This window comes from Festucalex cinctus, chromosome 1 (genome assembly GCF_051991245.1).
Source record: "Festucalex cinctus isolate MCC-2025b chromosome 1, RoL_Fcin_1.0, whole genome shotgun sequence".
Classification (NCBI taxonomy): Eukaryota; Metazoa; Chordata; class Actinopteri; order Syngnathiformes; family Syngnathidae; genus Festucalex; species Festucalex cinctus.
The window spans coordinates 37,338,766-37,361,523 of NC_135411.1; the positions used below are offsets into that span (position 1 = coordinate 37,338,766).

The window sequence follows — 22,758 nt, forward strand, 5'->3', positions numbered from 1 at the left end:
GTGTTCAATTAACCTGCCAAGCATGTCTTTGGAATGTGGGAGGAGACCAGAGTACCTGGAGAAGACCCACGCCGGCATGGGGAGAACATGCAAACTCCACCCAGGACTTAGCTGGTGACCAGTTCAAGGTGCAACCCCAAAAAAAATCAAGTTAAAGCTGCCCAATGCAGAAAACTGAATTTCAAATCGTTACTGCCACGTGGCCGAAAATGAAACTGCACACTCCCTTCTCATGTACACAATGTGAACATGACATCACACAACACATTCTGAAAACTATTGGCCAGAGGCTTGCAGGAGTACCCATTGCTAAGGTGTTAACTGGTTATTCCTCACAAGGGCCGCGGGGGTGCTGGAACCTATCCCAGATGGTTTCGGGCAGTAGGCGGGGTACACCCTGAACTGGTTGCCAGCCAATCCAGGGCACACAGAGACGAACAACCACTCACAATAGAGCCCATTGTAGTTGACAAAAATTCATTAAATTATCAATGAAAAGCAACAGAAAATTTTAGTCATTTAAAACATCATATGCAACTAGGCCACAATATGTACAGCAGCCTATATGCATATCACATTTGGCACAGTCACACAAAATACACAATTCGGATTGTAATAGGGATTTCAAAGAATATCTCACACACCTTTAATGTTTTTGAGGGTTGTTTGTCAACTGTAAATTTCAGGAAATGCTGCCTGAGATTTGCAGTGCTTGTACATGGTGCATTCGAAACTTTTGAAATTGCTGTAGTGTAAACAGGAAATGGTGTTCTCCATGATTGTTATTGTTGGTAAGAAAAATAACGCAAAAACAGCAAAAGCACACAGGTAAATGTTTGATTGTTCAACTCTAATCTTTCCTAAACTAAGTTTTGTAGGTTAGTTTCTAACTTTTTATTGGATTGTAGATTGATATGATAAAAATTGTACAGTATGCTGTTTTATGGATTGTGACTCAGCCACATATTTTTTTTATCTTGTAAATTGTGTTTTTCTTAGCTTATTCACAGAACATTTGTGACAATGAGTCAGTGTTTGTTCTAGTTGTCGGTGACCTACATGCTGTGCAGGGACAATGCAACAATAACGCGAATACACGTTTGTTAACTATTAAAGCAAAACTTCCAGGACGGAATCAAACTCCACCCCTTGGGCAGGATTGTCTTACCTGATCAACTCGCTGATCCAGTTGGTGTCAGGTGCTTTCAGCCGAAAGTTGACTCAGGACACCAATATCTGCTGCTTTGTACCACAAATATTTGCAAAAATCTGAAGCCTTAATTCATGATGCAATGCAACCCACCATGCATGACCTTGTTTCAGTTAAGGAGGAGTGATTTTTGTTTGTTTGTTGCTTCGGCTTGATGTTACAAAATATAGTATAATATGTACATTTTACAAGGAGAGTTTTGAGTACATTTTACTAGTTTATTTAACTCTTTGACCGCCAAAAACGTTTAATGATGTATTCTAAAATCCTAATGAATGCTGCCAAAAACGTTAATTTACGTTTATTACGTTTTTTGTTTTTTTTCTCTCAATGGGCAGCGCAACGACTTGTGCTGCGCTGCCTTGTCACTAAACAAAAAATATAAGTGTTAAAGTCACTGTCTATTTTCGCTTATGTTACGCCAATGACCTAATTTCAAATGGTGATTACTAAAGAACGGAATAAGGTAGAAACATACTTTTTTTTTCTCATGAACGAACGGAATCCAATCTTTCATATGGTATCCACCGTATTTATGTTATCATACTGCACAATATTCTGTTTGCTTTGAAAGATGAGTGAAAATGCTCCAAATCGGCTGGCACCGTTGGGGGGTTTTCTGGATAATGTTTGGCAGTCAAAGAGTTAAAAAAAACTAAACAAAAAGAAGGCTACTCAAAGGGTAAGGAACAAACCCTCAGGTTGGGGGACAGCCAGTGTAACACCTGACACCTGACTAACAGCTGTGTGTTAATATATTGCTGGTGTCAGGTAGAATCCTCGTACCTCCAAGTATTGGCCGCATTTTGGACACACCAGCAATGACGTATGGGGCAAACAAGAGTGGCATACCTCAGGTGGTACAATGGTTGTCTCCCAAACTGCAGGTCATGAGTTTGTTCCTCAAGTTTCCCTGAGTAACTTTAAAAAATAAAATACTGGTAATATGAAACACGGGTAAACATTTGAATATTTGATGGTAAAGATCTTCTTATACCCATGTTTTAATAAGCTCTTGAAGAACTTCCAAAAAGGGTTCTCTGTATTGAAACGGTTCTCACAGGAACCCTCAGCCTCAAATGAACCCTCGAGGATTTTTTTTTTTTTTTTTTTTTTTTTTTTTTAAGGGTTCCTCCGAAGCTCATAGTTCTGGGTAGAGCCTCTGCCCTGCATGGAGAACCTTTTTGGAACCCTCACTTCTAAAGGCCTTGTGATACTTCTGCGTGAGGCGACAGTGTGTTTGCCTTCACTTGTGTGCAATAAACTTCAGGTTGTTTTGAAAATGTACTGCAGTTTCACTCGAAGTCGGGTTGTCACTACGGCTGCTATTGGCTAAAGGACGCCACAGAGTGGTGATTTCTCTTCATTTATGGCCAAATCATGAAGTCACTTTTAGTTTCCAGAACAAGAAACAAACCCGGGTGGGTCGGGGGCTGGGGGGGGGGGGGGGGGGGGGTTAGTACGGAGCCCCTAAGGTGACATGGTAGGAAAAAAAACAACTTTGCGTTCCCTCGCAAAACATTTTGCGTTCCCTCGCAATCTTTGCGAGGGAACACATATATTTATATAAAGACGAACGTTTTACTTTTGATCCCATTTATTCCTAGTGAGTCTTCATTGTTATAATTTACGTTTAGTCTGCAGCGTAAAGCAACAAACCAAAACAATTTGCAGTTGTTACACTATTATAATTTCTGTATTGCGATGCAAAAGCTATCGACTGCAAAAAATAAAAAATAAAAAAATACAATACATATACTGTAAGAATGTAATCCTTTATTAGTTCCACAGAATGCAACTCAAAATGTCATCTTTGTATGCTAACATGTTTGTTAAGTGTAGCCAAATTACATGGACTTAATTATTGGGTGTTGAAATTAAAATATTTTTCATCTAAAATATAATTTTTGCACACATTTTTACATGCTCCTGAGTAAATAATAATAATGCAGCTGCAAGGTGAGTTGTAAAAATACATTTTAAAATTTGATGTTGTTGCTGCATTGATGGGCACGAGCCCAGTTATAGAGTACAGTGCAACCAAATTTCCATCATGGAGGCAGTTAAAGTGCACATGCATGTTCAGTCAGTATTGATGTGCTATCATAACTACTGTATAATGTTATACAGTGGAATCTCAAAAGTCAAACACAGCAGTCACGATACTGTCTGCTTCACATTGTAGTGTTTCGTCAGTGATGTGCAAAAATGTGAGATTAATATAGACTCCATCGGTACCAATAAAACACATCTGAGTGACAGTATTGCTCTGCAAGCACCTTCATTCCCCACTATGTGTGAGTAGTTTGATTTTATTTTAGTTTTATTCAATTGTAGGTACTTTGTATTTAGTTTTAGAACACTTAAGAATGTTAAATGGCAAAACGTAGTTAATAAAGGTATTAAACCACTTCATTTTATATGTAATGGAACAAGTGAGTTGTGTTCAATTTTTGAGGTTCTACTGTACAGTAGTTGTATCACCATTATAAACAACAAACCATAAATAAATAAACTCACACACTTGTCTTTTGTATATCTAATAAATACAATAAATAATCCACCCGCACTTAAAATTAATAACAACCATAACATGCATTCATGCTTTACACATATGCCATGCGCGAAAGGCCCCATTGGAGACAAGCGTTCATCATTTCAAGTCACCTTTTATAACAGAAAATAATAGTAATGCAGAAAATGTTGCAGATGTTACGTGAAAGGCAAACAAATTTAAGATAACATTCTTTGCCTTTGGGGATGTATCAGCACACCCCATACATGGGTCTGCATCAAAAGATCCTAACAATAAGATTATAAATATATATTTATTTCATATTTTTTGGGGTGCAAACTCTTCATTGGAAGGAATAAAAATATTGATCTGTAGATCGTTTTCATAATACATAAAAAGGTAGAGTCTAGTTTTATGGTAGTAAAAAAAAGTTGAAACAGCTGAGAACATAGAGGAAAGCATCTGAAAAGCAGCATTTCATGATTTTAAAAATATCCAACTTGCACATATCCACTTATCATTAAAGCTGATAATACAGAAAACTGTGATATTGAAATACTATTAAAGGGCAACTAAAAAACAGTATATTGTACATTCTTTAGTCATGCTGCCCTTGCATCATGCTGATTATTTATTTATTTATATTTCCTTTTTTTCTCTTTTTTTTCAGTATGTAGCCATGAGCAACAATGCAAAACAAACAAACAAACAAACAAACAAACAAAAAACCTACTATTCACAGTTTGGGTTGCAAAGTTGAAGACAGAAAAGTAACAGAACATATGCACTCATTTTTGAAACAATTCTTTCTCTTAGCACACTTTGTCTCATGAGCTGAGTCTTTGTTTTCTTTATCCTTTTGAGTTTGGACATCCTTCGTCACCCTTGTCTAGTACTGCACTCCAAGTAATTTCTTCATGTGCTCATACACCACATAGGAGATGCTAACAGCAGGAATGACTTTGAGAAAGTTGGGTGTGATGCCTCGATACAGACCAGACACGCCTTCGTTGGATAAGATGTATTTGAACTGGCCCACCATGGTCAGTTTTGGGTTACCCTCTATGCTGGCTGAAAGAAGCGGAACGATAGCTGTCAGTCTCACATGACAAGCATATGCTTCATCGCAATGTGCAGCACGTCTCACCTTGTGCCTGCATTCGTGTCCGAATAAGAGCAAGTGGATATGATGCGAGCTGCCCACAGGTGCTGGAAACAGTTCCGCAGCCCAGAAGGACCAAAACACCTGGATCTGCAGAGTCTCGACAGTACCGCTGAAGCCAGGCATTTTTAAGAGTCTGAAAAAAATTGACAAATAAAAAGGTCAAGATAACAACATATGGGATTTGGGGGTATTAAAATATAACTATACTTAAAACATGAAATTACAGTGGAACCTCCAACGTTAAACACCATCTCTAGGACTTCCCAGGAAGTAAAACAATTTTTACCTTTAGAATTTACTTTGACAACACATAACATGGTAGAAAACATGGAAGTATGAAGAGAGGTTTATGGAAGGAGACTCAAACGACTATGGGGTGTATTCACTAAATATGCGCTGCGTCTGGTAATAGTGCGAAATATTGCAGCACAACTGCACCCGCAGTCTGCGCCCAGTTACCCACCTATTCACTAAGGATATTGCTCTAATCATATACCGGCGCAAACACGCCCACAAAACTGACAGCTTGGAGGAAATTTGCACCTGATTTACCACACATGGCAATGGATTTGCGCCAAGAACATGGTTGTTATAGTGACAGTTGCGAGAAAGATGACATTATCAGAAAGCGAGGTTGGACCGAGAGTAAGCGCTTGTAGCGCCATTAAGCTGTACATAGCAGAGAGGACGACAACGACGTCATTCATTTATAAAGTACAAATTATTGGTGCGATCGTTTAAAAAAAAATATATTTTCAGAGGTAGCACGTAAAAATGATCGTAAAATGCTTCCCCGCCATTGCCGATCAGCCCGGGTTACATTATGTGTCCTACAAAGAAAAAAATCTCTCTCTCTCTCTCTCTCTCTCTCTCTGCGTGATCAACAATGTTGCGTGCACCGTGCCACATGCACTGCTGTCATGATCCCGGGATCGAGGTTGCGTCAGGTTAATACATGCTTTCCAAAAACGTTATTTGCGTCACGCAAACTCGGTGTGGCTATTTGCGCTGCCATTAGTGATTTAGACGCTGTATATCAATGAGTCTCATTTGCATTGGGGTGGGCATATTTTGCGTCAAATGTATGCAAATTACCTAATTTACATACGTGGAAATAACACCGGCACACTGTGGCGCATTCTGGTTGGCAGTGCACTTAGTGACGGATTTCCCCATCTGCGCGTGCTTAGTGAATTAGGCGCTCCCGCGGTGCAAAGGCGACGCAAACCTTTAGTGACGAGGCCCCATGTATTAAAGCTTAATAAAACAGTGGTATGTCTGTGGAACAGCGGACCAGCTCTACACCCTAAGCAGGATCCTCGAGGGTGCGTGGGAGTTCGCTCAACCTGTCCACATGTGTTTTGTAGATTTGGAGAAGGAGGTTCGACCGTGTCCCTCGCGGAGTCCTGTGTGGGGTGCTTCGGGAGTACGGGGTACTGAGCCCCCTTATACGGGTGTTCGGTCCCTGTACGACCGTTGCCAGAGTTTGGTCCGCATTGCCGGCAGTAAGTCGGATTCGTTTCCAAGTCTGGCCTTTGTCACCGATTCGGTTCATAACTTTTATGGACAGAATTTCTAGGTGCAGCCGAGGCGTTGAGGGGGTCCGGTTTGGTGGCCTCAGCATTGCATCTCTGCACACAGAGAGAAACAACCATCCACACACACAAGCACACCTTGGGACAATTCGGAGTGTTCAATTAACCTGCCATGGATGTCTTTGGAATGTAGGAGGAGACCGGAGTACCCAGAGAAGACTCACGCAGGCACGGGGAGAACTCCTTTTCTGAAAAAAAAGTCAGACGCCATTACCGCCGGCACTACTTTTCTGTTCGTTCGTATCATTGCGCGGCGCCCCGCTTGCAGCTGATAGACGCGCACTAATCTACAAGTTGTTTGTCTTTTTGAAGGCGGAAGGATCAGCTGTATGCAGCGCGTCGATTAGCTGTCTACAGGGCGACGCGCAGTGATACGAACGAACAGAAAAGTAGTGCCTGGCGGTAATGGCGTCTGACTTTTTTCAGAAAAAGAGTATTGTGATGCAAATGTATCACTCTTTTGAACACATATTGTTTTTAGAAGAAAAACGCTTTTATTTCCGTGACCCCAGCCAGCTTGCTGGACTATTTTCCTCTCGTCCAACACCGGACCAGAACTCGTGTCACAGAACGCTGTTCGGGGTAATGCTACGTTCTCACCAAATCCGAAAAGGCGAACTGGAACGCTTCATTCGCGAGCGTTTCACCGTGTAGATTGTTTTTGGAACGGTTGCTGCTCATTCATGCTTTCGTGCTCACCGGAGCGGAGGAGGCGTGTCCCTTGGTGAACAAGGAAGTGGAGCACTTTTAGCGAGTCAACAAAAAGTTAGCACCGCCAACTACTTTCACGTCTTTCCTGGGACTAAACAGCCGTGGCACTATTTTTTCCTTTTTTGAGGTACGTGATAGCACTTTCACTTTTTTTTGTGGCAATCAGGCGGCCGGCATTTGAGCTAAAAAATAGCTTTGGCGTTAATAATAAGCACTGCTGCTAACTCGGTACAGTTCAAAAGCAAGTAAACAGACTTACCAGCACTTTCTTGATCATCATTTTGTCACGGCTGGCCATGTTGTTGCGCTCGGGGTGACAATGGAGAGGACGCTGTGTGTGACGTGGCCCGTACTCGAAGCCGATTGGCCGATTTTTTTAACTTCGACGAATATGCGAATGTGCGGATTTTCGCTGCTGCGTACCGCGTCCCAACGCGCGAAACGCGTCCTCCGCGCCGCCCCACGCACTTTCGTTCCGTTGCGCGCGAACTCCATTGACTACAATGCAAACGCGCCGCCGAATCGCCTTCCCTCGCTTTTGGTGAGAACGCAGCATAAGTCAGTGCTGATCGCACACACTGGAGGTTGAGGACGAAATAGAGATTCATGTCAAAAAATCCGAACGATCCCTTTAAGTTGCCATGCAATATTGTGCCGAGCAGCCTGGACAGGGACGTGCAGTTTATGAAGTTCTGATTCCGGTTCTATGAGCATCATCATTTTGCCTCTTCGCGTCATTGATACCATTGCGTGTCTGCATTACAGAAAACATATATATATATATATATATATATATATATATATATATATATATATATATATATATATATATATACATACATACATACATACATACATACATCCATTTTCTTGACCGCTTATTCCTCACAAGGGTCGCTGGGGGTGCTGGCGCCTATCTCAGCTGGCTCTGGACAGTAGGCGGGGGACACCCTGGACTGGTTGCCAGCAAATCGCAGGGCACACCGAGACAAACAACCATCCACACTCACACGCACACCTAGGGACAATTCGGAGCGCCCAATTAACCTGCCATGCATGTCTTTGGAATGTGGGAGGAGACCGGAGTACCCGGAGAAGACCCACGCGGGCACGGGGAGAACATGCAAACTCCACCCAGGAAGGTCCGAGCCTGGACTCGAACCGGAGACCTCAGAACTGGGAAGCGGACGTGCTAACCACTCGACTACCGTGCCGCCATATATATATACATACATAACATATATATTTGTTATTGCACAAGATGCTGAGCTTAAGTTGAATGAGCTTTGATCAAGTCTTTTGAGATACTGTATGCTGTTTTGTTTGATGTTGCAACTTGCAATTGATGATAACATTCATGTTTTTGGGTGCCCTTTTTAGTTATACTGATCCCAAAATGTTTGGTTGCAGCCAGATTGATGCCTTTAAGGGAATTTGACTTTGGAGGTTGCACCTTATTTAAGATAGAAGTTGAACTTACACTCATATGTACTAACCTCATACACAGCTAAGTCGATACCAGCGTATGGGATGATGCCGATTGTATTTGGCAGGTAGCCTCTGTAAAAAGCCCGGACTCCCTCCCTTTTCAGGATCTGTTTGGCACAGTCAGCCATACCTGAGTATTGTCCTGTTGTCCTTAACGTGAGACGAGTTTTCAGCACCTACATGAAAAAAAAACAAAAAACAAAAAACATTTAACATTAAGAAAATACCATAATGCTGAATTACAGTAAACATTAATCAAAAACATTCATCCTGGTACAATGCAGTGCAAGTATTTGCTCTCTTCTCAAATTCTGACTTCTTTGCATTCTTTCCCCACTTGAAGTGGCCAAGTCCGGACTTGAACACAATTGAAATGCTGTGTATGAAAAAACTCCAACTTTGCTGACATATTTTCTCAAGGAAGAGTTGGCCAAATATCTCCACAGAGATGTTAAGGCTCATTGCCTTAGTTATAGAAAATTCTTGATTTCACTTGTTGCTACTGTGGGTGGCCAAACCGGTTATTAGGTTTAGGGGGCAAATACTTTTCTAGGGCTAGGCAGGTTTGAATAGTTTTTTTGCCCCTTAATAAATAAAATCCCCATTTGAAAAATGCATTTTATGCTCATTTGGATTACCTTTATTGTGAGCACTCAAAAAAGATATTTGAGTAGCGAACAAATACATTTTCACGGCACTGTATATTGCTTAGTGTTCAGTCCAATTAGTTCTCTCAAATACTATGAGATGAGAATTTTTTTTTTCAATTCTTACCAAAAGTTGATTCATGGACGTTGGATAGATGATTAATTAATAATTAACACATGATTCATTTCCAATCAATTGTGTGGAATCACATTTGCTTGACTATTCAACAAGTAGGCAAATCGCGGTTCGGGGCGGGTGGGCCTCTGGTGTGCCCCGTGGTTCCCTCACACCTCCCCCTTCCTCCCCCCCGTCGCCTCCCCCCGCCCATCCTCCTCTGCCTCCCGGTCCCTTTTCCCTTGTCGCCCCCCCCCCTGCCCCGCAGCCGCCCTTTCGCCTTCTTGTCGTCTCCCCCCCCTTCCCTGTCTGCCCCCCGCCCCCTCCCCCTCCCCCTCCCTCTCCCTGGGCCTGGGGCTCCCTCCCCGGCCCGGGCGTCGGGCTCCGGGGGCCGGGCGGGGGTTTGAGGCCTGCCCCACTCCGGTAGAACTCCTGGCGCCCCGGGCGGGCTCCGGTGGCCAGTGGGCTGGGTGTTGGGGGTCGGGGTGTGTTCGGGGGTTTGGGGGCCTGGGTCGTGGCGGGTTTGGGTGGGGTGCGGGGGGGATGGGGGCTGGGGACCGGTGGGGCACTGTGGGGGCCCGCCGGGCCTCGTTCTGCGGCCTTGGGCTCGGGGGTGTGGGCCGGGGCTGGGGCGGGGGTGTTCCGGACGTCTGGGTCGGCTCGCCGACCGGTGTCCGCTCGGGTGGCCGTGGTGCTGCCGCGGCCTGGGGGATTCCGGGGGGGGGGGGGGGGGGGGTGCTCGCTTTGCTGGACCGCGGTAAACGGCTTCTTTCTTTGGTGGTGGTCCTTATGCATGCCAGATCCATCGCACCAGCATCTACTGAAACTCAAACAGAAGTTGCCTCTCCCTCCCACAGCCCCTTGAATCAGTAGGTGCTGGTGTCTGTGGATCTCACTTTGCTTTATCTATCCTTCCCTCCTTCCTCTCTTTAGTTTTTCCTCTGGTCACTTGAGATCTCAATTTATTGGAAGTTTGAGGTTTCTGGGGTTGGCATAAGACTCTGGTTTTGTAACCACGCAGGAGGGGTTTGGTTGGTTCTGGATTTCACTTTGATGGATTGGATGTACTGGCTTCTATTGATCTCACCCTGCCTCATCGATCCTTCCCTCCTTCCTCTCTTTAGTTTTTCCTCTGGTCTCTTGAGATCTTGCTAATTTGCTGGAATTTAGAGGCTTCCGGGGTTGGCGTAAGACTTTGATTTTGTTACCATGGGGAAGGCAGGAAGTGTTTGGTCGGTGCTGGATTTCACTTTGATTTATCTTTCTTTTCTCTTTATTTTTTCTGACCTTTTCTCTGGTCTCCTGACCATTTGAATCTCACGACTCTGGCAAGATTCTGAAGTACCTGGTTAAGGCGAAGGGTAATGGGATATTTATAAGGTTTTAGGTGAATTAATGAGTATAAATGTATACGTATTTACACGCACACGCACGCGCACGCACGCACGCAAACAAAAATAAAAAAATAGAGCAATGATGATAAGACGTTGAATCGGTAAGACTACCGAATGAACAATTCTGAGCTCTTTTTAAGAAAAAGAAAAAAAAAAAAAAGTAGGCAAATCAAATCAAATAATAATAATAATAATATTATTATTATTATCATTATTATCAACAACAACAACAACAACATTAAAAGTTTCATGTTTTGACCTCCATGGGGTAGATGATGGTCTGGGCAGTAGCTCCTGCCAAAGAGCCAGCAAGGAATCTTTCTTGTACTCTTAAAGTTCCCCCCTCCTTACTGCCACGGATAAGCCATTTGATCTACAGAACAAAAAGAAGAAAGGAAAACAAGAAACAACCAACGATATGAGTTTGCAATTTTGGGTAAAATATTAATTTGTTCAAGATCCCCCACATAAAAGACTGATGGCTGGAAAAATACTACGCAGTACTGTACGCACTTTTGTCGCACTGTGTAGATCATCCTTCCCCAATCCTGGTCCTCGAGGACCTGCAGATTTTAAATGTTTCCATCCTCCAACACACCCGATTCTGAAGATTAGGATCATTATCAGACTTCTACAGAGCTTGTCTGATGAGCTGATTATATGAATCAGGTGTGTTGGAGGACGGAAACATCGAAAACCCGCAGGATTCCAGCCCGCGAGGACCAGGATTGGGGAACCCTGACATAGATGATTCCAGATACATTTATAGAATGAAAGACTGAAACATCCTTCTTTGGGACAGCTGCTTGTTGTTCACTTCTTAACACTGACCTGTTCATAGGCCATAAACTTAATTGCAGATTCCGGGGCAATCTTGAGGACATTGATGCCATTTCCCCTCCAGAGTGAAAAGAAACCTCCTTCTTGGATCATCCCTCTCAACCCCGACCACAGATTTGTCCCATGAGACACAGAACCGTGCACCTTGACACACAAACACAAACCAGGCCAGCAGTCTTATTATAACCTGTGCTAAATTTGAGAACAGACTCCCTTGTGAATGTAGATACTGCACTGATCCTCTTGTGCATGCTCTATTTGCTCTCTCTTGAAGATGAGACAGGCCTTTAAAATGTGTGTACTCATTTAGATCACTTCAGGTATACAGTAATGTTGTTTGTAAAAGTTAACTTTTATTAAATTGATGCTAAGGGAAATGAGGGATTACCAGGGTTCAAATATTTGTATTTTATTTATTTTTATAAAGGTAAAGAATGAAATTTTGAAAACTTGTGCTGGTAGTTATATTTTCTTTCCTTGTTTTTGTTTGATTTTTCAAAGCCACAGAAAACTAGACCACAGTGTTTTCTGTAAATCAAAAAGTTCACAAGTAGAAAAGCTACGTATCTTGCAGGAAACTTTTGGATGTTGCCATTACTGAGAGCATAGTGAGTGTAGTTGCTGGGAAGTCATTAAGTTATAGTGTCAACAAATGTAACTAACGCAGAAAATGGATATATGTTCCAACACCTGCATAAACAGACTTGGTGGACAAACCTATACAAGGACAAATGAATTGAAACCATTTCACACGTAAAATATTTAACATTTAACACAAACTACCATATTTTCCGCACTATAAGGCGCACCTAAAAGCCTTCAATTTTTTCGAAAGCTGATCATGCGCCTTATAATCCAGTGCGCCTTATATATGGATCAATATTGAGCCGCAACAGGTCTTGCTGTCAAGACGCTATCAGTGATCCTGCACGATCGGTGACGCGCATGCGCAGAAGATCCCGCCATCTTGGATCGCTAGCTAATACAAATACTTTACCTTAGAGAATATAATAAAACAACTGTTTATTCATTTTGGGAGTGAATGGAGTTGTCAGAAAGCTGGTTTGTAATCTATTAATAAAGTTTGACTGACCTATCTGACTGTTTTGTTGACATTCCCTTTAGCGCAGCACCATCTAATGGATGCATAACGTAACCCCAGCCTCTACTGTAGTGCCTTATATATGGAAAAAAAGTTTTAAAATATATCATTCATTGAAGGCGCGCCTTATAATGCGGTGCGCCTTATAGTGCGGAAAATACGGTATACTATATTTCAGGACAGGGCCTAAACAAAAGACTTTTCTCCAATTGGTCAAAGTATAACTGAAAGGACTCACCTGCAGGAAAACTTTCAGGCGATCCAAAGGAGCAGTTCCTGTCCTGGACACAGCACCTGCCATTGCTCCTGCAACCAACTGCCTCCATACCAGACCGGATCGCCGTTCCTTCTCTGAGAACTCATCTGGCACCGTCAAATGTTCCCCAATGTCAAACATCTTCCAATAGTTTTGAGATTAATGAATTTCATAATTAATTCTGGGTACAGTACACTGTGCTAAATTTGCATCAATGCTGTATAATAGTCATGCGGCGTCAAAGCTTGAACGGTAGAGAGGCTGAGTTTGGAAAAGCTTCACAAACGTACTCTATGAAAAACGATTCTTCTAATTGGATGTAATAGTGCACCAGTGTTATCTTCCACAAGACATTCCAAAGCGTTGCATAGCCAATGTTTGTGCAATACAGCTCTGACTGATATTGCATCTTCTTCGGATTTTACGGTGGGTTACATCTCTAACATGTAAATATGTAGTGTTCAAAGACAAAACACCTTGGCAACAAAAATACCTGTTTCAGTACTTTGCTTACATGAAAAATGTGTGAATTCAAACAAAAGGTGTTCTCTTCTAAGTTGTGCAATACATCCAGATGTAAATACCTGTTCACTCAGGTGAAGAAAAAAAAAAAAAAATTCATATTCATCTTTCCATATCAAGGTCAAATGTTTTCAGTCAGCAGACAAATAAAACAAAATTACTACCTGCCTGATGGGTCATATGTTCCCTGTATGAGAAATCCACTCCAACTAATGAGGCCAAACTGTAAGATGATAGAGTAGATGTGTGCCAGAATCTACTGTTGCATCGTCCTAACTTTTGTGTGCGCACACTGCCCTCCAGATCCTTCTCCACCTCAAGCTGTTGACAGCCTATATGTGCTCAACTCAGTGCACGGGTGAAGTCTACGCATCGTATTTATTTAAGGTATTACTTCCTTTGGCACAGGCATACAAACTAAAACACCCACCAATTAATCTGCCTTTACAAGAAACAAAAAAAAATAAAAAGAGCTCTGAATTTGAATGCAGCATGCTACTATTCAATAACTGTAACAAATTGGTGGCTACACCGTATTACAAAGAGAAGCAACTCAGCCACAAAGTACAGTAATAAGAAGCACTCAGATTATTATTGTTTTTTAATATGAAGATTTCAACACAATCACAAGAACTGATTACTCACATGCGAGTGTTTCCAGTAGTGGACAATCTCCTCCATGTTGTGGAAAGGATTGAACAAGAAGTGATCTCGCCATTCTTTCCAGTCAATAGTCATGGTGCCATCCCTATCCATACTGGGAAATCGACAAGCTTGTTAGCTTGGTGCTCAATAAAGACAATAATTACATTTCTGACAAGTACAGTAATATCATGTATTAGATCATGTGGTATGCTTTAAATAATATTACTTGGACAATGGTTAGGTACTTTCAAATCTACAGTCATCCATCATCTTAATGGTGGGGTACACCCTAAACTGGTTGCCAGCCAACTGACCTTACCGTGGCACGCCCCTCCCTGCCCACTAAATACGACGAATACCGCCCTCCGACATTTACCGGTCGAGATGAGCTGGAGTGCATTCATGGTAACGGAAAAGTTGTCAAATCTTCCTTCTGTTTTCTCGGTCAGGTATTTTCAGGATGCCGATATTTATCTTCGAAGCAAGCTTTAAATCCCTCACCATGCAATTTTGCCCCAAAACAAAAGGAAATATGCATCGCTGTCTGGTGCTGCAGAAGTCAGGAAAAGAGAGTCGCCTCACTCACTTCAAGTTTTTGGACATTATTCCTGTCAAGCAGGGTAAGAATGAATGTATATTATATAGTTTCAATATTTTGTTGGCATTTATAGTAAATAGTAAGTCAAAAAACGTGTGGACGGTTAGCTAACCGGAACTATCGTTAGCCTTTGGCTAAAAACAACAATAGAGAACATTACCACGTGTAGACGTAGTGGTTTCGGGTCGTTTTGGAAGGATTCCACTGGTCGTGTGTGGGGTCTTCCACAGTTTGATCCAGCGCAGACATTTTTTGTAGTTGTTTGAGGGTTTAGGGAAGGGAATAAACCGGATAGCCGGTTAGTCGATCGGGATGATGGCTATCATTCTTATACAAGCCGTGACTACACGTGTATTAATCATTTTCATTGATTTTTTTTTCTTGCCTTTGGCTAACCACGCAATGCAGCACAGGGAGCTGGATTGCTTTTGTTTGTCCGCAACAAAACGCACGTCTTGTGTCTTGATTGGTTTACTGGGTCATGCGGGTGTGGTTTACGGTAAGGTCAATTGAAGGGCACACATTAGGGACTTTTCCACCACTGGAATTTTTGGAGAACTTTTCAGTTTACCTTGGTAAAATTCAGTTTGCGTGTTTTTCCACCACCAACAATTTCTGGGGTAATTAAATTCCCCAGGGGGCATCCAAGTACTATCTCAGCAGCAGAGTCTTGCTGAGCCAGGCAGGAACTTTGAGGGGGCGGGCTGCAATGACCAAGGCTGATTGGTCAAATTTGGGGCCGTTGTTTTTACATCAGCTGGACTCATCAAACTAATTTGAATTAATTACAGAGAACTCTAAGACGCTGTGGAAACACAATTATAAATTCACTGCTGAACCTTTACGACCAAGAACTCCATTTACCCAGAACTCAAACATCCTGGGCTTGTTGGTGGAAAAGCAGCTATAGACAAACAACCAGTCACACTCAGGGACAATCGAGTGTTCATTTAACCTACCATTCTTGTTTTTGGAATGTGGGAGGAAACTGGAGAAAACCCATGCAAGCAAAGGGAGAGCATGCAAACTCCACACAGCTAGGCTAGAGCCTGGAATCGAGACTTCTGAGCTACCAGGCGGACATGCTAAACAGTAGATCACCATACCACAACATAGAACCTGCTTGGACTTTTAAGCCCATCTCAGCAGGTTGGACTGGTCGCCAGTCAATTGCAGGGCAGATATAGAAAAACATCAACGATTCATACTCACATTTCCACCTATGCACAATTTACAGCAGAAGGAATCGGTTTTCGATCAAGTGGGAGGTTGACATGCTAACCACTACAACACCATGCTGTTTTCTCAAAACCCAATGTTTTACGTATACGTTATATGACAAATATAAAGTAAAATAGAAATAATACTGGTTCAAGTACATTTGATGCCATTCCAAAAGATAGAAGCACATGACAAATTTTTTGTCTAATCTTATGTTCTACCTCTGCAGTATTCTGGAGGCCTGCTCCTTGGTGACCTCAACTCCAAGCTTGTGCAGCAAGTGCCGAATTTCTTCGACATCAATTTTACCTTAGAAAAAAAACATACACACACATACACACCCTACTAAATGTTTGTAAAATGCTTTTCATCTATGCAGTATTTTAAAGTTTGTAAATTACGTACATTCTAAGGCAAGTCAGACGAGGCAACTTTATTCACATTATATAGCACATTCCATACACAAGGCAACTCGCCCTAGCATTGTGCATGATTATTAATGGCCTTAAACTAAAAGTCAGTATTTTGGATTGTTCTTACGTGTCACTGCTTCTAAAACAGGATGATTCGGAACATTGAGTGTATACTCACTTCTCCAGAAATCACTACAACACTGACTATATATGTAGTTTAACGCCCCCAGTGTGAATGTGTGAGTAGTAGTACATGAATAATGTATCCATTGTGTGAAGAGCTTTGAGTGTGAGAAAAGCAAAAGAACAAGTGCCATAGAAATCGGATTATTATCATTATAGCCTTGTTGCTGATAGTTGCCTTGTGATAATTAGCAGGTTGTGCGTTATCGTGACGTGGTAACAGAAAATATTGAAATCTAAAACTAATATTAAAAAAAGAAAGATAAAAAAATAATAATATAGGACCACAGACCTAAAAGTATAGAAGAGTAGTCCAGCATGAAACGAAAAGGATCTTATCAGTATAAAGAATGCAAGTAAAGGCAGAGCAAAGTGAAAGCATCCACATACATGCAGGAAGTGCAAGAGGGTTTTGTAAATATTTGACTTCTCTAAAGAATACATTTTGCATCCCTTAAGCCTAATTTATATTGTAATCTACATTCTAAAATGAAATAATTATCTGTACAATATACCAATCATGAAGCCCAGTGAAACTGAGCCGCCAGCAAGTCTGTTTACTAACAGCAAGTTAATTTTAGTAAGTGCTTTATTTAGATAGCTGGAAAAGAAGGCATGAATGTTTGTATGGGCTTCAGTGCCAGTCAGTACCATCATTGTTGCGATCAAGTTTATGGAACATGAGCCATAGTCTCTTCTCTTGAGCCTGCAGGTACTGGGAGAACTCTTGGAAGTCCAGCAAGCCATCACGATTGATGTCACTTTCCAGGACTATCTGCGGGTACAGATTGGGAGATGTCAGAATTTGAGGCTGGAATGATGAAATGATGAATATTCCTGCACATAAAGGGCTTGTGTAATGTGTACAGAGGGTGTAGTGGTCATACAGACAACAAAGAAGTGATAGTGGTCACATGGTGAAGATTGCAACACAGGTGGAGTGAGCAGGAGAGGAAGACACTTTCCTTCCATAGGAGTCCATCTTACCTGGTCAAAAACTTAATTTCTCCTCACTTGAAATGCAAATGGACAAAGAGCAAAAAAGGAAGGTAGAATGCAAAACTTTGCTATTGAATGTTTTTCCATATGTTAACTTTGCTTTATTCATCAATAGCGAAAGACACTTAAAACAATGTCATATGTGAACAAAAAAATGTATTTTAATGAACAACAAAATGGAAAACGTATAAAGAACCTTAAACCTTTTTATACATATTTGTAACATAACATGGTTATGCCCAACTCCATTCAAGCAATGGTCCCCAAATCAAACATGTTTGGAGAGCTTGTTCAAAAAAAATGGTAAAAGGCCAAACAAGGAGACTAAAGAAGAGCCAACAACTTCCAAGGAAAAGAAATCTGCATTTAATAGACAATATAAAAAGTTATGACACGGGTTTGTTGCTAAAGGTGATTCTCACGCACCAATCCAGTTCTGTGAAATATGTGGTGGCAGGCTTGCAAATGTGGCAATACCTTCAAAACTGCCAAAAAGCACTACATATCTTCTATTTCCAAAATCCTAACTTTGCCAAACAGGATTTTCTGTTAGGTAGTTATGCATTTTGGATCTCACAGAGCAGACAATGATCGTGTTGGGGGAAAAGTCAAAGGTTTAATAATAACAACACAAGCTGTAAGGACAAATCCAAGGAGTACAAAAATATCAAAAAATAAAACAACACTAGTCAAACAGAAAGCGCATGGAACAAGCCATGGAGTAAAATGTAAAGTAACAAAACAAAAGCCCAAAAGTACAACGAAGAAAATCTCTAGCAAAGGCACTGATAACACAAAACGCATAAGAGGGCTAAGCCACTGCAAAACTTGAACAAGAGCAATGATGAGGCAGGTTATCAAGATCATTGAGGCAGCAAGCAAGGTAGCTAGGCAAATGCTCTAAATGTTCTTTTTTTATTGAATGCCTTTGTATTAGTGATGCACGATAAAACTATTTTCAACCGATACCGATAAACGAATAATTTAGAAAGTGCCAATGTTGATAACCAATAAGTAAGCCGATAATTGTTTGCAAAATTAACTTAAATAAAATATACTTTCAAGTCCTCCTATAAGTGGAATGATTGCAAACTTGACCACACATGTACTCAGCAATCTTCCACTCAACACTGTGTTCCAACTATGTTTGCATTTGCATTTTTAGGGTTAGAACACCCATGTAACCAGGGGTGTGAAAACCAAATAAAAAGAGAGGGTGAGGAGAGGATTTTATTGATATCTTTGCTTCATAGACAACCAGGAACTCATTTTGATTTTGCCAAAACAAAACGGTCATGTTTTAAAAATGCAACAAAAAACTGCGAGGGTAACATTTTGTGGAGACACAGTAAAGAAAGCCCACACTGGCGACTGCCATGTCACCATGATGCACCATCTGTCAATATGTGGTAGCGCGCATCATGACATCACAAATATGCAACACTACCATAGGAGAGGGGAGGGTTTGAAGATTTGGGCACAACTTCAGCCACAAATACAACGGATGGACCAACGTGGCAATGTCTATTATTATCGGTGGATTTATTTATTATATGGTTAACTGTATGATATCAAATTGGTCTACAATTGCCGATAATTATCGGCAGATTTCTTTAATATCTGTTTTATCTGTTTGACATCAAATTGGTCGATAATTGCCGATAATTATCGGCCACCGATATTATCGTGCATCCCTACTTTGTATGTCTGTATTTGTTCTCTTTTATTGATTGACGTTCTCTTTTATAGATTGTGCTTGTATTTCCTATTAATTTTGGCACTCCTGTGACTCCATAGTTCTCTGCCAAGCAATGTGAAACACCTATAAAGAAAGCAAGGTAAGCCTTCGTTACGTTCCTAAAGGGACGATCAAAACTCATGAATGCGTTTGTTGGATGATGAGAGCACCGCGTGGGCGAACGTGACTCTCCCGATCTGACGTCGTTTCTTTTGGAACGCTATGAGGTTTACCTTGCTTTCTTGATAGACGTTTCACATTGCTCAGCAGAGAACCACCGCAATTCTACGTCACTCATTGAGGCACCACTTCATCACCAAATTACTCTTTGTCAGAATGTACGGGGAGGTTCTTTATGGCAATCCTGTGTTTTGTGGGGGGATGCTGCTCAATTTCAGCAAGGAGAGAATTACATTTAGATGCTTGCTGAGACCTGAGTCTCAACTTGTTTGTGAATGTGAGAAAGAGAAGAACTATAATAAATAATTCAAATGGAACTTCTTAATTTCCTCCACTGCCTTCTTTATGAAAGTACCCATGCACAGTAATGCGTTCTGAGAGAAGAACCACAGTGGATATAACAAATCTACATAGAGCTGTCCCAATCCGATCATATCATTAGAAATCAGTGCGGTCACGTGATTTTCAGCAGACCAGTACCAGGTGAATTATTTCCCCTTCATTTCTCCAAGGCAAGGCCTCTTTGAGCATAAAATTGTCCCACGCAGTAAATTCTGTAGAGTAAATTTGACAATATTTAGAGGGGAACCAAATAGATTCTGTTTAAGAGTAATATTTACACTTTGAAGAAGAGTAAAACAAAGAATTAAAAAATAAATAAATAAAAGTCACTTAAGGGTTGAGGAACAAACTCACGACTTTCATTTTGGGAGTCAGCCGATCTACTCCCAGAGCCACGCAGCTCCTGCTGTGTGTTATATCGCTCGTGTCTGCTGGAAAAAGAGACCAAAAACGATGTTTTTTTCTCTTGGAGATAAGCAAACATTAGGAGGGGCATAGCTCACTCAGGTGGTAGTGTGGCAGTCTCCCAAGATGAAGGTCGTGAGTTCGTTCCTCACTCCTTGAATGACTTTTATTATTATTATTATTATTATTATTATTATTATTATTATTATTATTATTATTAAAGTATTTTTACTCTCTTCCAAGTGCAAATATTAGCCTCCTCTAAAACTGAGCATATTTGGTTCCACTCTAAATAGAGTCAAATATACTCTACAGAATTTACTGTGTATTTATTGTCATCATCATTATTATTATTATCATTACTACTCATAGTAGCAGCAGTAGTATACAGGCCGGGGCCAGCGAGTACTCCAACACCTCTAACTAAGGGCAACTCCAGAGTGTAAAAAAGTCCAACCCCTCACAAGAGTACTGGTACCAGACCCCAAGCTGTCTGTTGAAGTGAGCCCGACTATATTCAGTTGGAACTTCTCAACATTGCACACCCATGGCAGACAGGTGATATTCTATGGCTGTAGAGTCAGTTTCTGTGCTGGGGATTGGATCACCAATGTCACCACCTTCAAACGCAACTCATTCACCTGATCCCCTTGGCCCCTCCCACAGGTGGTGAGCAAATGAGAAGGTGAATCCACATCAACTCTTGTGGCAGCACCCCAAGGATGGTCAACAGGAGCTTGCCATTGAGCCCATCTCCAGGCCTGGCTCCAGGGGGACCTTAGTTACCACACTGTCCATTTTTGGTCATCTTAAGCTGTACTGTGCGTGACCGGCCAGGAGCATAACGACCCAGGCAACTGCTCTTAAGAGACACCCAAACCTCTCCACCACAGCAAGGTGACAACACAGGCAGGAGGGTTCCTATTCACACTGTAAATACGTACAACCAAAGCAAAAATAAAATAAAGTGCATGTGTGTGTTCTCTTAACTTTCAAAAATGTAAAAGGAAGAACACATAAGAAGCATTAGATTCTGTTTTCAGGCTATATAGGCTTACTTAACACAATATTATATGACAAATAACTGTTGCTGGCATTTTTTTATTTTATTTTTATTTTTTAGCACCAACAAAATTATTAATTGGACACACACTATTTCAATTTCTTAGTTGTGGAAAATGAGAGACAATTAATTGTGTTTACATAGGTAAATCACTCTGATGTTTGGATGCTGTTCTTCCAAATTTCCTACTCTTCAAATGCATAGAGATTGTGATATTTGATATTTTTCCGGTATGGTACTATCATTATTGACTATATAAAATCTGGTATGACACCAGCACCTTCTTCTTCAGTTGATAAATGGCTCAGTGAGGGTTAAATTAAATTGAATGGGCTAATTCATTAACTGAATGGGTATGTCTGTTAAAATACAGCCATTGACAAGGCCTAACATTGCGTATTTGGTTGAAATTGTGCACCTTATACTAATAATGATCTATTCCAGCTGTCATGGTCTCACGTACCTCTTCCGCCTCTCCCCGGTGTAAACCTCGAGCAGCCAGTCCAATTCGCAGTTCACTGATGTCCACCCTGCCATCTCTATTCAAGTCCAGTTGCTCGAACAGATCCGCATATCTCCTTTGGCGTTCTGGCTCCACAGACGTGCCGTTTTCTGCCGTCACTTCGTTTTCTCCGCGTTGAGGTCGGTCCAGCAGATCCCTGTCTTCTTCGCCCATGAAGCTGAGAACGCTCACGGTTTCCCTTTCTAATCCACAATGAATATATGGACCGATAAAACACTATATCACGCTGTATCCACGGAGACCGCAGAAGTAGGCTACTTGATCGCAAATGGACACGGTGGTACGCGTGGGTGCGCGTAGCTCGTGCGCAGTGGACTTTATTAGTCACGGAATGATGAATGCGGGTTTTTTTCTGGAGCTGGAGTGATGAATCAACCGAGTCGCTCTCATCTTGTATGGGCTATCGTAAAAGAAAAAAAATGTATAATGTGTTTGGTTCTTGTGTACTGTTAGTGCAGCCCAGCGTGTAAGACGAGCACATCTTACACTTGCTAATAATAACTGTAGAGAGGATTGTACACTGTGACGCAGGGGATAAAGTGCACAGTCAGCAGTCAGGCTAGTACAGAGCGATTTAGCAGTCTGTATTCCACACATCTCTCTTCAAGGACTTCTCAAGTTTAGCTTTTAGTATCCGGCTGGACAATATTTGTTAGCATAGTCAGTTTCTTTTATTGTTTGTTTATTGAACATATAAACCAGCAACAGAAATAGTGAAATTAAAATAAAAAACATTTAAAACAAAAACATTTTTTAAGATACATATAGTCATCATTAAGCACAGTTCGCATATTCAAACGATAGTTGGAAGAAGTTTAAAAAAACAACTTGTGTCTACCCTTACAAGAAAATAAACATAAAATTGCATATGCCAACAGCATTGTGCAT

At 41.4% G+C, this 22,758-nt stretch overlaps 1 protein-coding gene across 1 annotated transcript; it reads right to left on the reverse strand.

Annotated features, from left to right (window-relative positions):
• Positions 1-2,966: 2,966 nt before the first annotated feature.
• LOC144026930 (mitochondrial adenyl nucleotide antiporter SLC25A23-like) lies at positions 2,967-22,353 on the reverse strand. The gene is made up of 10 exons (XM_077534073.1): positions 21,811-22,353; positions 17,272-17,395; positions 16,246-16,333; positions 14,206-14,317; positions 13,021-13,179; positions 11,672-11,824; positions 11,100-11,213; positions 8,693-8,860; positions 4,873-5,023; positions 2,967-4,796 (listed from the first exon to the last, which is right to left on the reverse strand). Exons 1-10 carry the CDS (start codon positions 22,021-22,023, stop codon positions 4,615-4,617), a joined length of 1,464 nt encoding a protein of 487 aa, XP_077390199.1. The 5' UTR covers positions 22,024-22,353; the 3' UTR covers positions 2,967-4,614.
• Positions 22,354-22,758: the final 405 nt, after the last annotated feature.

Excerpts from the sequence above, each read along its gene's own strand:
- LOC144026930 (XM_077534073.1), bottom strand. The coding sequence starts at position 22,023 with ATGGGCGAAGAAGACAGGGATCTGCTGGACCGACCTCAACGCGGAGAA. Across the intron at positions 17,396-21,810 it reads ACCGGGGAGAGGCGGAAGAG|ATAGTCCTGGAAAGTGACAT; the intron begins GTACGTGAGACC and ends CTGTACCCGCAG. Across the intron at positions 11,214-11,671 it reads AGTTTATGGCCTATGAACAG|ATCAAATGGCTTATCCGTGG; the intron begins GTCAGTGTTAAG and ends TTTGTTCTGTAG.